The sequence below is a fragment of the Engraulis encrasicolus genome, chromosome 6 (genome assembly GCF_034702125.1).
Source record: "Engraulis encrasicolus isolate BLACKSEA-1 chromosome 6, IST_EnEncr_1.0, whole genome shotgun sequence".
Taxonomy (NCBI): Eukaryota; Metazoa; Chordata; class Actinopteri; order Clupeiformes; family Engraulidae; genus Engraulis; species Engraulis encrasicolus.
This window is the reverse complement of record NC_085862.1, coordinates 20842406-20857080: the sequence shown is the minus strand read 5'-3', so window position 1 is coordinate 20857080 and position 14675 is coordinate 20842406. Positions and strand designations below refer to the sequence as shown.

General features: G+C 47.0%; 1 protein-coding gene across 1 annotated transcript in view; it reads right to left on the bottom strand.

Annotated features, from left to right (window-relative positions):
• The window catches only part of anos1b (anosmin 1b), a 76412-nt gene extending 62178 nt beyond the window's left edge, over positions 1–14234 (bottom strand). The window contains exons 1-2 of the mRNA XM_063200874.1: positions 13920–14234; positions 3589–3636 (exon numbers count right to left, since the gene is read on the bottom strand). Of these exons, the coding sequence (XP_063056944.1) occupies positions 3589–3636; positions 13920–14096 (225 nt within the window). The 5' untranslated portion in view covers positions 14097–14234. The remainder of the gene's footprint in view (positions 1–3588; positions 3637–13919) is intronic.
• Positions 14235–14675: the final 441 nt, after the last annotated feature.

The window sequence follows — 14675 nt, the reverse complement described above, 5'->3', positions numbered from 1 at the left end:
CACTGGCGAGGTTGCGAGCCCAGAGCCCAGAGCCCAGTGATTGAGGATGACCACACAGGCTGCTACCCCTCCATCACCATGGTCCCCCAAGTGGTCCTACTCTGCGGGGAAGCACCACGGGTCAACACCAAGCCGATAGCTCACCTGCTACAGGAGAGGTGGGGAGGGGGGACTCCGAGAGGAGATGAGGAGGAGGCAAGACCCCGAGAAGAGGTTAGGAGGAGGGGAGTTGCGTGCCATGTCGGGGTGGGAATGTGATAGGCGGGGAGGGCGACCGCTGGTGACAGAGGGAAGACCCTAAGTAGAGGTTAGGTGGAGGGGAGTTGCGTGTGGAGGTGGGAATGGGATGGGGGTGGTGAGGGGGCGACCGCTGGTGACAGACCTGGCCTGGGCTTGAGTTGGAGCAGAGGCAGGGTGGAGGTGGAGGTGGAGGTGAAGGTGGGGGTGGGGGTCAGGGGGGTGGAGGTGGCCCGTGGGGGTGCGCGCCCTCACCAAGCCCCCCAGCTGCTTTTCTAATCCCTCAGAGCCAGAAACAGCCACCCCTTTGGGGAGAAGGGGAAGGGGCAGGGGGTTCCCGAGAGGTTAATCCAGGCCCAACGCAGCGGTCAGGAGCATGTGGGGTCACACCGGCCACGCAGGGCAAATCAGGAGAAGGAGGAGGAGGAGGAGGAGGAGGAGGAGGAGAAAGGGGAACATCGGACATCGACTTTCAAAGCAGGGCCATCTCAGGTCACCTGGCTGACAGGCGGGATCAGACAGAACTGAGGAATGGGCTGAGGAATAAGCTCTGGTGATCAAATAAAAAAAACCCAGTTACCTTATACAGCTAATCACTTAATTGCTGCCTTTTTTCTCTTTGGGAGAACACGGGGCTTTTACTGAGTTGGAAATAAGGTGCAGGGGGATGTCTGTCTTTCACTGGATTTAATATGCATATCTCCCGTGTGAATGAAGATGCTGGGTCTTTTCTATTTTTTGTTTAAAAGTGTGTGTGTGTGTGTGTGTGTGTGTGTGTGTGTGTGTGTGTGTGTGTGTGTGTGTGTGTGTGTGTGTGTGTGTGTGTGTGTGTGTGTGTGTGTGTGTGTGTGTGTGTGTGTGTGTGTGTGTGTGTGTGTGTGTGTGTGTGTGTGTGTGTGTGTGTGTTTGTTTTTTAAAGAAGAGCATGGAAAGTCCTTTAAAAATCAAACACAATAAATTAGCGCACCGGGGGGAAAATGCACATTGAGAAAAAAAAGAAGAAAACAGTGGCTTCCTGGCATGGGTCTTAAGTGAATAAACAGCGACTAATTTTCTAGGCTCTTTAAGAGGAGCTGTTTCAGCACTTGAGGATGTGAAATGGCTGTCGTTATTTTTATAAGAAGCACAACATTTACCTTCCCTATTATTGGAAGGGCTGGGGGAGGGCCGCCTCCATCTGCAAGCAATTAGGACGGCTCAAATGCTTGGTGTGAGAAATACGGACTTCACAGAGGGAACACTCTTACCTTTTTCAGGCACTTTTAACCCCAGCTCCCCAGGGCTAAATGTGTGTGCCTGTGTGCCTGTGTGCCTGTGTGTGTGTGTGTGTGTGTGTGTGTGTGTGTGTGTGTGTGTGTGTGTGTGTGTGTGTGTGTGTGTGTGTGTGTGCACGCACGTGTGTGTGTGTGTGTGTGTGTGTGTGTGTGTGTGTGTGTGTGTGTGTGTGTGTGTGTGTGTGATGTGGTGGTAAGGATTTGTGGCAAAATAGGCCTGGCTTTGGCAATTATTATTAACGAGCTAACCATGTTTGTTAGGCTCCCTGATAGTAAGAGATTAACATCACACATCATACATAATACTGGGTTTTGTGGGACAAAATAGGTCCTGCGACATTACACATGGCTGGCAAGCATACATGCGTTGTTCCTCTACTTTTGAGTTCCTCAAATTATTTCTGATTGGGCTCTGCTTGAACAGGGAAGAACAACATGCATGTGGCACACACACTAAATGGGCACCAAGCCTCACTGGGAAAGCAAAACAGTGCAAAGGGCCAGCGGGCGGGATCAAAGTGGCCCACCTGAGACCAGAGTGTGACAGGCTCTCACTCTCTCGCTCTCGCTCTCGCTCTCTCTCTCTCTCTCTCTCTCTCTCTCTCTCTCTCTCTCTCTCTCTCTCTCTCTCTCTTTCACAACCCAAGTCCAAGGGCCTCATGTACAAAGCTTGCTTACGAACAAAAAATGCTCCATAATGTAACTTCTCACGCAAACCTTGGATGTACTTCTAAGATTGAGTTGATGTTAAAAAGTGCATTAACTGAATTTGAAATGATATTGAATGTACTCACTAGAATGTGCATGAAAACCTGCTTGCATAGATAGATACATCTGCATTTTTGGTGTATGTATCTTTGCAGGTTTTCACATACGCAAAGATTCAATAGAAAATCCACACATGTCTTAGTACACAAGGTCCCTGGTCTTTGGGTCTGGTCTTAAGTTATTTGATGTTGTTACAGCTTTTCAGTGATTGAGACGTCTATTGGCCAAAGCGGTTCCTTCTGATGTTCTTTAACTGACCTTGCTTATTTTATGAGGACCTCGGACAACCAATCATAAAAGCACCGGACCTGGCTTTCAGTTCTTACATAAAAGTGTCAAGGCACACAACAATAAGACCTTACGGGACACAAGACCAGTCACCTTGTGAGGGGAGTCGGACTTGATTGAAAAACCAGACAGAGTGCCTGGAAGGCAGTGAGAACCTCTGGTCAGTGAGTCTCGTTCACATCCAATGCATTTCTGATGAAGGCAACTTGTAAATAAACCGCAATTCTACTTGGTCAGGAGTTTACTACAGGGGTAGGTTATGTGTTGTGGATGTGGGCAATAATAAGAAAACCTTGATCTGTATAAAAAGGTTCATTTTCAATTTCAATACCACCCTTGGGGCACAAAGCTTCTCTCTCTCTCTCTCTCTCTCTCTCTCTCTCTCTCTCTCTCTCTCTCTCTCTCTCTCTCTCTCTCTCTCTCTCTCTCTCTCTCTCTCCCTGTCGCTCTCTCTCTTCCTCTGTCAGTGTTTGGCTATGATAGCTTTACAGTAGTCCCCCATACACACTTGTAAGCTGTGTTGGGTCTACCTTCATGACATGTGGTTCGTGTAAAGACTTTGACCTTTTGCCATTTCCTCCTAATGGAGCAAAATTGAATTTCGAAGCCTCAATACACTAGAGGGGCATCAAGGGGAGGGGAGGGCAGGACCGCTCTCTGTGTGTGTGCGTGTGTGTGTGAGTGCGTGCGTGTATGCGTGTATGTGTGTGTGTGTGTGTGATAGATGAAATACTGTGGACTGCATCCGCAGGGCCCTGCAGGCATTCACTCCTTCGCTCGCTCTCTCGCTCGCTAACCAGGGCCGCTGACAACTTCATTCAGGCCTGGGTCAAAGTCATCTCAAAGGCCCCCACACTCAATAAATACAATGCAATGGTGACGCAATGGTGTCCCAATGCTCTCGCCCCCAACCTCCCTTGCCCTCTGAACAACGGACCAATTTGGCCCGCACCCATGTCAGCTGCCCTGTCGCTGACTATTTCAAAGCCCGGCGAGGATGGAATGAGATAGCCTGTCTTACCTGTGCACATCGCCGATGGCTCTCACACCAGCCCAGAACACCATCACTCTGCGGGAGAAAGGGAGAAGAAAGAGGGGGAACATTAAACAGGGGAAAATATCGAAAGCATGAGAGAGGTGTTGGACAAATATTGAGACAATGTCCAAAAAAACCCAATGTTAAAACATTACATATGTGTGAGGAGCATTACATCAACTCTACAATGGACTACTAGCAGCAGAAGCAGCAGCCTTGATCCAATAGTACGAAAGGACGTTTTTTGTTGTGCCCCCCTCCCCAGCTCAGAGGACGGCTGCCCCCACGCCGTGTGGTCACATGTCTAATATTACGACATTTCAGCACCTCTCGGAGGCTAATCCGTGTGCCATGTTTTCCAGGCTGCGCCCACAAGACAGCATTGTGTGACCTCCGCGCCGCTCAGCTCTGCAGCAGAATGTGAGGAGGAGGGCGAGGGCTGTCTGGCTGGGCACATGTGAATCACACAGCCTGTAAACATGGGAGTTTCTTACCGCGGGCCCCAAGCTCAAGCCACAGGCTCTAGCGCACGTCAACACCTGACCACATGAACAGTTGGAATATCGATGACAGAAAAAAAGGTCAGTCACAAACAACTGACGGAGTGATGGTGGCAAGCCTGTGTCTGTTTTCCAGAAGAAAACTATTTCAACCAGAAAGAGAAAAAGGCCAGTGTCTAAATTTAGAGGGATATAATGTGTTATTTTGACCATGTTATTATTAGCCTCTGTGTTTTACAACAACTGGGGCATTTTTTTGGCCAGACCATTTTCCACGCTAAATGAAGACATGCTCTCTTTTGGCCATTAATTCCAGTCCCATATGGTTAGGCACTTTGTAAAATTAACTGTGGTTGAACCAGTGAAAATGAATGTGAGGTGGACTTAAGCATCTGTCAAAATCACTTACTAAATCTAATTTCCTTTTTTATAAAACAGAAGCTTCATGAAAAAAAAACTCTGCAAAACTGAAAACAGCCACCGAAACAAAAACGGCTATACAACTACCTGCTCATGAAAACACTTATCTTCCCTTATCCCCCACAGCCCCATCCCAAACACTCCCTACTGTGTAACCAGTCTTTATTCCACTCAAACTCATTTTATGCTCCGTACGTAATCTCTCAGCCCACTCCTGTGAGCTCTTAATTATGCCAAAGCAGGTGAAGAATAGCCATTGTGTTTGAAAAGCCAGCGTCTTGCAGTGCTCCAAAAAAGTCCTTATCTCAGCAGGGCTGCCTCCAAGTAATATCATCCCTGGAGATGCCTCAAAGTCCCCTTAATGAGCTTTTAGGGAGAGGAAACTCAAGGCATGGCGGGGGAATGGACGACACACAGAGAAACTTAAGCACAAATTCAGTAGGGGGACAGAAACATATTTGTTGTCAAGTAAATAGAAGTTTGGACGTCTTTGCAGGGGACTAGGGGGGTTGTGGGCAAATTGAAAGTTTAGGAATGTTGAATGTAACATCTGAGGGGGGAATCAGTAATTCTGCCTGTGGCTGCACACTGAAACCTGTTCCTAATCCGCCAAAATAACCATTTAGCTGCAGCGAATCATCTTGAAGCCTTTGATGAAAAGATGCATTGTGGTGATAAGGTCTTGTTTAAAGCACGGCTTACGCACACCACTTTGAATGACACAGGTCCCCGAAAGCGCGTTTCTCAAGAGGAGTCTAGACTGACATAAACCAGACAACACACACATCTGTCTCCAAAAAAAAAAAGAAAACAGCTCTTCAACCAGTGGCAAGTCCTCGCACCAAAACAAACATGTTGTGTCTATTTCTGCTTTCCTTCCAGTGGGTTGCTGAACTGCCTGCCTTCTGCTTTACATGAAAACCCAGCAAGCGAGCGAGCGAGCAGAGCATCATAGGCGTTCATGGGAATTTCTCCCGGGCTGCACTGGCCATATACACAGGAAGTCCTGACAGCACAAAGAGATCATCAAAGAGATATCATCATGGCGGGGGGGGGGGGGGGGGAGTGAAAGAGACAGCATGGAGAGAGGAAACGGAGGAGGCAAGGAGATGAAAATATACCCATAGAAAGAGAGAGAGGGACAGAGAGAGAGAGAGAGAGAGAGAGAGAGAGAGAGAGAGAGAGAGAGAGAGAGAGAGAGAGAGAGACGAGAGAGGGGGAGAGACCGAGAGAGGGTGATGCAGAGAGAAGGAGAAATAAGACCAAGACAAAGGAGAAAGAGACATGGAAAACGCAAGTGAAAGAGAGAGAGAGAGAGAGAGAGAGAGAGAGAGAGAGAAAGCGGGTGAGAGAGACAGAGAGAGAGAGAGAGGCAGAAAGCGGGCAAAAGAGAGAGAGGGAGAGAGAGAAAAAAGAAAGGGCCGAGGCGAAAGGAGAGGAGACAAGGAGATGAAAATGTACCCATAGAAAGAGAGAGAGGGACAGAGAGAGAGAGAGAGAGGCGAGAGAGGGGGAGAGACAGAGAGAGGGTGATGCAGAGAGAAAGAAAATTAAGACCAAGACAAAGGAGAAAGAGACATGGAAAGCGCAAGTGAAAGAGAGAGAGAGAGAGAGAGAGAGAGAGAGAGAGAGAGAGAGAGAGAGAGAGGCAGAAAGCGGGCGAGAGAGAGAGAGAGAGAAAGAGAGAGAGAGAGAGGCAGAAAGCGGGAAAAAGAGAGAGAGGGAGAGAGAGAAAAAAGAAGGGGCCGAGGCGAAAGGAGAGGAGACATGGCCTTTGTCGGCTCTCGTCATCGGCTGCCATCTACAGCGTCCCTTTGGAGCGACCTGATTGCTTGTGTCAGTCAGGCAAGTGGTCGGGCCTCTGCTTTGTTCTGCACTCCTGCACCCCGGGCCCGGGCCCACATGTGCAGCTGTTTTACTGTACTCACCCTAGACACGAGAGGCGGGATGGGGGGAGAAAAGACACTTACCACAAAGACATACACACCAACCCATCCAAACACACTGGACGACTTCTGACAGCAAAAATGCTGCATGAAATTGAGGGTGGGGGTTAACCCGGGCAGACGTGGAAGAGCGCTCTCTCTCCCTCACTCTCTCTCCCTCACTCTCTCTCTCTCTCTCTCTCTCTCTCTCTCTCTCTCTCTCTCTCTCTCTCTCTCTCTCTCTCTCTAACACACACACACACACACACACACACACACACACACACACACACACACACACACACACACACACACACACACACACACACACACACACTTAGTCAATCTTTCTCTGCCTTACACTGTCTGTCCCTTTCATATGCAGCTCTCATATATTCTCTGCTACGCTGTGTCTGCCTATCCATCAGAATTTGAAGTCAAAAGTGCTACACATACAATTACCATAATACCATACAGCGAGACAGAGAATAGAGCGACCTGTTGTAGGCAGCAGTAGGGGTATGTATGCGCATATTCAGGGCAACATTCAGAAGCACACTGCAAATGCAAATGTGAAATGTGATTGCTATTCGGACATTAACTAAACATAGCTGTACACAGTAACACTGCAGGGTCACAGACTTCACATCATAGAAAAGTAGTGTATACCCCCCTCCCCCCACCCATCCTCCTGCTCTCTCTCTCTCTCTGCCAAACTTTCTCTCTCTCCCTCCATCTCTCAGTCAATGCACCTCCTGGACCAAAGGCAGGGTCTTTCAGAACGCATTTAGCCAACTTAACTTTTCCCTAATTCTGCCATTATAGTGACTGGTAAACGGTGTGGGGTTGATTGTAATGGTTTCTGTCTGGAGCTGTCGAGTAACGTCATCGCTCCGCTGCTCCCCGCGACTCTCTCCCTTCTCTCTCCACTCACCCTCTCCCCTCTTTCTCCTCTGTCCCACCTCTCTCCTCTCCTCTTATCCTCTCCTCTCTCCACTTCCCTTATCCTCTCTTCCCTCTCCCCTCGCTCTCGTATCATCTCCCTCCTCTCCTCTCTCTTTCCTATCCTCTCTCCACGTCTCTTCTAACCCCTCTCCTCTCTCTCCCACCTCTCTCCTCTCCTCTCCTCTCCTCTCCTCTCATCTCTCCTCTCCTCTCCTCTCCTCTCCTCTCCCTCCACCTCTCTCCTCTCCTCCTCTCCTCTCCTCTTCTCTCCTCTCCCTCCTCTCCTCTCCTCTCCTCTCATCTCTCCTCTCTCCTCCTGGTCCGCTGCCTGACCCTGCACCAATCTGCCGCTCCGCAAATCAGAGCATCTGGTCCCCGGGCACAGGACATGCTACACCATTTACTGGGCGGCTACACGAGACACGGATTGACACTGACAGAGGATCAGAGCACAGAGGAGGAATGAGGAGGAGAGCAAGAGGAGGAAGCAGATGAGATTGGACAGACCAAGACAGAAAGATAGATATACTGCACACACGCACGCACACACGCACACACACACGCACACACACACACAAATACGCACGCATGCACGCACACACGCACACATGCACACACGCGCACAGAGATTGTTAGATGTAAGGGAACAAAAGTAAAGCAGGGTACGGACATAATAAATCCTGCATGGGAAAGCAAGACGATTTGAATGTGGACAGGAGGAAATGGAGGAAATGGTTTAAGGACTGTAAACGGGGCCCTGTACTCTAGTGAAGTACCTCATGCGTGCAGCACTGCCCGCCATATTTAATAGCTCAATTAGGCCGACATGTCAACTAAACAGGCAGCCACACTGACAATTACGCAGATAGAGATAAAAAGCCAGCAAGTGTTTTTCTGCGTTCCATTTCACTGGAAATCTCTATCCTTAAACCTAAGTAGAGAGAGCATGGGCTGTGCACACCAATGATGTCATAAATAGTATTGAACAATATATAAACATAAAGTATATCAGGACATAAACAACAGAGGTCACCCATCTGGATTTTTAAAAAATCACAAAGTGTAGGTAAAATAACAAGTTGGAAAGGCCAACAGGAAATTGTGCACTTTACCATATCCAAGCTACCAATTGTCTTTCCATCCTCCTGAAAAGACTTCACTTAGAAAGAAGAAGAGTAAAGTGAATTCGTCTGGACCTTGTTGTTTGACATTTCAGCCTGGCATATGTTTTAGTCAAATATTGAGTCATTACAATGAGTGTGCTCAATGTGTAACCTAGCAGCTAATGCACGTTGCCTAGACACCCTTATCAACCCAAGCTGTGCTAGTGGCCTAGGAACCAAAACCATTATGTGTGTTCCGCTCCTAACTTGAACATTTGTAATGTGCATGTTACACACATCTGGCCTTTATCACACCAGCTTGGACAATGTTGGCATCAATATTCATTGAAACCCTGTAAAGCAACATATAAAATATACCCGGACAGAGTATTTATTAACTGGTGTAGAATACATTCTGTTGGGTCAGTTAACATACACCACCTGCTCACTTCTTTGTCTGATGATGATGATGATATGACATTTTAATACTATTTTGTTCCTTTAAGTTTCCTATGTAAATTAATTTAGCTACGACTACTGACATTTGTATCCCTTTACATCATTCCCAGGAAAAGAAAGTGGTGGCTTAACAACCTGGGGTGTAAAATTGCTACTTGTTGATCACTACAGCTGTGGAAGCAAACACCCCCCACCCACACACACTCTTTCTCTCTCTCTCTCTCTCTCTCTCTCTCTCTCTCTCTCTCTCTCTCTCTCTCTCTCTCTCTCTCTCTCTGTCACACACACACACACACACACACACACACACACACACACACACACACACACACACACACACACACACACACACACTGAAGTGACACGCTATAATCATGTGGCTCTCCTCCTCAACCAACCCCGGCCCCACATTTACACACTGCTGCGTCCCGTTTTGGGCATGACACACTGACAACGTCATTTCCCCGAAAAAGCCATCACTCAGAGGGCCAGGTTTGTCATGTTTCCCCCCAGAGCTCTTCCCGGTCAAATATAATGTAACTGTTAATGCACAGCAAGGAGTGAGTGTGAAATTGCACTGCCATCAGACCCCCCACAACCCACCCCAACTCAGTCTTTGTCCACACACACACACACACACACACACACACACACACACACACACACACACACACACACACACACACACACACACACACACACACACACACACACACACACACACACACACACTCACCACCACTACCACCACCAACCTCCCGCACCATCCGGCGCCCATAAACATCCATTTTAAAGTAGTGCTCTTGCTGGGCACTTTAATTGTCTCTGCGTGTCAATAACTTCTCCAAATACCACAACTGAACACTTTTTTAAAGTGCACAGGGTGACTATGTGCAAATGCTTAGACTTATGAGAAAACCATTAAGTGTTTCGGTCAGACTAGTAACACAGCCTCATTTAAGGCCAGAAAAGCACCAAAAAAAATCTGCTTTTATAGACAGCCCCACTGCTAATCTACAGTGCTCTACAGCAGCCAGCCAACCACTGTTGTTTCATTAGAGATCGGACTTCCCCGCAATATATCACCCCTTCCCGAGAAATGCTCCTCTGGCAAATTATACTTAGAGAGAGAGAGAGGGATTATTAAGTGGAGGGCTCCAGGGTGCCGGGATACGCTATATATTTTCCCTGTTTATCCTGTGGCTGTCGCTGCTGTGAAAGGTGCCATCATTGTCATCACGTAGTTATAATAATCACCACCGTCGGCTCCATTGTTGCCGTCGTGATCCTATTCACAACACGCCAGGCCTTTTATTACACACCGATGCTCAGGGCTGGAGTGGGAACAGAAACTGGCCCGGGCATTTTTGCCATGGACCAGCCCCTCACCTGCACGCCTATACGACAACTATGATGAGCTCAGTCCACTGTACATTAAGGATGCACTGATGGGCTGCTCCATTTAAAGTGTGGGGCGGTCTGTGCAGAAAAAAATGGAACAAACAAAGAAACAAAAAAGCATCGGCCCCTGATGACTGTCGGCCCACCGGGAAAGTGCCCTATATGCCAGATTACCAGTCCAGCCCTGCCGATGCATTTGTGTCATCGGTGCCTCATTAGAGGCAATGCAGTGGATGTTTTTTTTTCTCCAATATTTCCATAGATATGAGGCCAGTCAAGAAACGGAGCCAAGTGTAAACGGTAATCTTGACTTGCTCATTACTTAATGAGAGCTTTGCTTTCACCAGGCAATGGGAAGATAAGATCTCATGTCAGGGTGTTTGAATGTTTATCATGGAGAGAGAGGGAAAGGAGAGGAATGCAATGCATTTGGTATTAACTTATATAAAGGCCTACTACATGTCAAAAGTGGTGTGAAAATACGGGATTTTTTGTAACTTCATGAAGTGTGTGTATGTGTGTGTGTGTGTGTGTGTGAGAGAGAGAGAGAGAGAGAGAGAGAGAGAGAGCAAGTGTGTGTGTGTGTGTGTGTGTGTGTGTGTGTGTGTGTGTGTGCGCGCGCGCATGTGTGTGTGTGTGTGTCTGTGTATGTGTGTGTGTGTGTGTGAGAGAGAGAGAGAGAGAGAGAGAGAGAGAGAGAGAGAGAGAGAGAGAGCAAGTGTGTGTGTGTGTGTGTGTGTGTGTGTGTGTGTGTGTGTGTGTGTGTGTGTGCGCGCGCGCGCGCGCATGTGTGTGTGTGTGTGTCTGCGTGTGTGTGTGTGCGTGTTGGGTGTGTTGAAATGTTATGCATGGCTTCCTCCTCCTGAAAAAACTGGCCAAACTCCAGACAATGGTCATTAGAACAACAATTATCATGAAAGATAAAAGAAGAGAAGAGAAGAACAGAGAAGAGAAGTAAAGAAAGAGAAGAGAGGCTCGTGCCATGGATTGCAGCTGCTATTTAAGCCATGGCAGACATACACTGAGGGCGCAATCCCACCACATGAAGTCTTTGCCAGAAATCCATCATGTCTGCCCCGAACAAAAAAAAACAGCACAGTGTTAAGTTTAACTCTCGACATCTGTCTGCAGGTTAAGAAATCTGCACCAGTAGTAAGATGAAAGGCAAACGCCTAGCGAGCCACCCATCAATTCTTCCCCTGTCTGAAACGGGCCACCGGTTCACAGGTGTGGGGACAGAGAGCAGAGAGGGGAGGAAGGAAGAGGGGGAGAGAGGGAGGGGGCGTCTGACAGTGGCCTTAAGTTTAATGGTCCATTTCTTGAAATATGGACTGGGGTGACCGCTGAGATGCTGTCTCCTTGCAGACCTGTCGAACTCTGCTGGTGTATCATGTTGTCAGTACATGCTGTGCAATTGTCTACGCAGGAAGTTGGACAAAGAGAACAATGAAAAAGGGGGGGGGGGGGGGTGCACTACTTATACTGTCATGTCATTTTTCCCCTCACAAAGGCTGGCAAGCTTAGCTCGGCTGCGGGAGGAAATTTGTCTAAGTGCCTAAATCTAGCCCTCCAGGCTGTCTATACATATGTATATATCTATTTTATTCATCTTTCAGGAGATTGGCTCGGGGTGGTGCTTAAGTCCCAACTCACTCTGGATTTGACTGCGGCAGCCAGCCTGCCAACGGTCCTCAAAGTATGTGCATTCCTGAGTTACAATCTCCGTATACTGATATATTATATTTCAATTTTTGATAACATCTATTTCTATAGGGTGTCTGACTATTCCTTGGGTGTAGCCTACTTTTCTGTCTATTTTTTATTGAAACGCTGCTTCTTGCTTTCCATTTGACTTGGTTGGCATTTTACGGGATTAATAAAATACCCTTGTGGATTCAAAACAGCACAGACACCTGCAACTCAACAGCTGCATCTGGACCAAAATGGTAACTGATGCTTTAAAAGGGGTTGCATTTGCAGCTGAACAAATATTTTCTTGTCACAGTATTCCAGTGAGAAAATGTGTTTTCTAATACAGTATTGGCAAAAGACACTGAAACTACCCAACTACTATTTTGTTTCAGAACTTGCAGGGAAAGGAGTCCATATGTGAGTCCATGTTCACAGTAAAAACAGAGTTAATTCATCCCTTAGTCAATTTAACTCCGTCAAGAGTAGAGTGTATTTGGTCCCAGAGTACTCTTGAAATGTTGAATTAACACTGCATTTCACTGTGTTGAATCGTTTTCCCTGTTGCAAATCTAGAAAAATGGCACGGTCCTCGGCCAGTGTGGTTCGCTGCATTAAATCCTGGCGTCTATAGTGGGTGCGGCACCCAAAGCACACTCCAATAAGACTATCGAATCACACTTTACAACATCTGCTGCTTTTAAGGGGAGTTCTGTTGACAGTCACATCACATCACATCCAATCTCTTCATTTTAACGCCCACGCTTTTTAAAGGCTTGCATTAAGACAGCAGACTCAGTGGGAAGCCGCCATAGATCACAGTCAGGTCTTTCACCCGTTCACCCGCACATGTAAATCACATCCCCAAAACTACCAGGAAGCAGAGGAGAAAATTACATCAAGGACGAAAATTTACTGGCTGTGGAGACGGTGCTGCATTTGAGCTCCCTCAAGCCCCTAAGCAAAATCACATCTGTAGTGAAGGTAACTAGCACAGACCCCATAGATACAGTAGGCCACATATTCACCAAAAATCTTTCAAGAAAGACAGAGAGAGAGAGAGAGAGAGAGAGACAGACAGACAGACAGACAGAGAGATTATCAGACTCAGCTAAATTAAATTCCCAAATGATGGCTGTTCCACACCCATAGCAAGGAGTGGTAAAGACAACAGTGAATGACAGCATAAAGCAGCTGTAACAATTAGGCTACCTGTGGTTTAGCCCTCCCTTAAAAAATAAACATTACATCATGAAGGTGACTTGACTTATAACTGCACACACAGTAAAGACTGATATGTTAGGGGAAATCATACTCTATTCCACTGTTGATAGCTGAAGTATTGAAACCCTTCCTGCCTCTGACAATTCTTTAATTGACAATAATTCAGCACCGACCAGCCAGAGAACAGTGAAGTGGCCGCTCCCTTGTAGGCTACTACACCTTGCAGTGAACTGAATTTGGTGAGTTCTTCTCAGTCAATCAGGGGCCAGCCTCATAACCCACCTCCCAGGTGGCAGAGATGCGGAGACCCAAAGAACAGAACTGTTCTCACGCCTCGCATTTCACTCAAATTAAAGCGACCCTAGCGTTTAACGACATTCCCACCCACGGCACACGATACACAAGCTTAAAACTTTTAAAACTACACAGTTGGCGCAATGGCTTAATTTTGAGAGGTCCTCGTCATGATTAAGAGAGTAGCATCCATCCATTCCACGATATAGCCTGGGCATACCTGAATGTTATGCTGTTTAATCAAATGTGGATAAAAACTACCCTTCTCTTCAACAAATGATAGCCAAATTATTATTAACCAATAGACTGGCATTACCGCAAAGTCCCTGAAATATCAGTGCAGAGTTTGTATTTACCTGAAGATGTTTGAATGAAGCCGTCAGTTGTGTCATGTGGAGAGTCAGACATCGTGAGGTGCATCGCGCGCTGTTAGTTTTCGATAGAATGTCGCCGTCTTCAGCACCAGCTCTGCGTCCGATCGCAAATCCGGTCAAGTACCACACAAGGACAATGGCAAGCTGCCAGAAGGACATCTTTGAAACTCACTGACAATTCTTGGAAATGATGTATATGTTGTTTGATGTGGGTGGTGGAAAGTCAGAATTTGCCCGTGTTAATCCCTTTCGAGTAGTTAGCCCGAGGTTTGCGCTGCTGTTCTGTTACGCGCGCGCTTGCTCCCTCTCTGTGGGACTTCTTCCCAGACACTCCCCCGTGCTTGCACGTGTGGCACTTTATCACTTGCCAAAGCCAAGCGCCGTTGAAGAGAATCTATTTTTGAATCACGACATGGTGCCAACAAGGTCAGACCTAGTACTAATTATTCAATTACTTTTAAAATGTAATCGTGGCGCGCACAATTTAGATTTAGGCTACCTTTCATATTTATACACACTACTTATAGCCTGCTGTTTAAAGATGTATGATGAGTCAAATCCGGTGCATTCATGAAATTGGACATTCTTTAAATTCAGTTGTATGCCTAATGCTGGGTTAATATAGTTGCTCTATCTATCTATCTATCTATCTATCTATCTATCTATCTATCTATCTATCTATCTATCTATCTATCTATCTATCTATCTATCTATCTATCTATCTATCTATCTATCTAT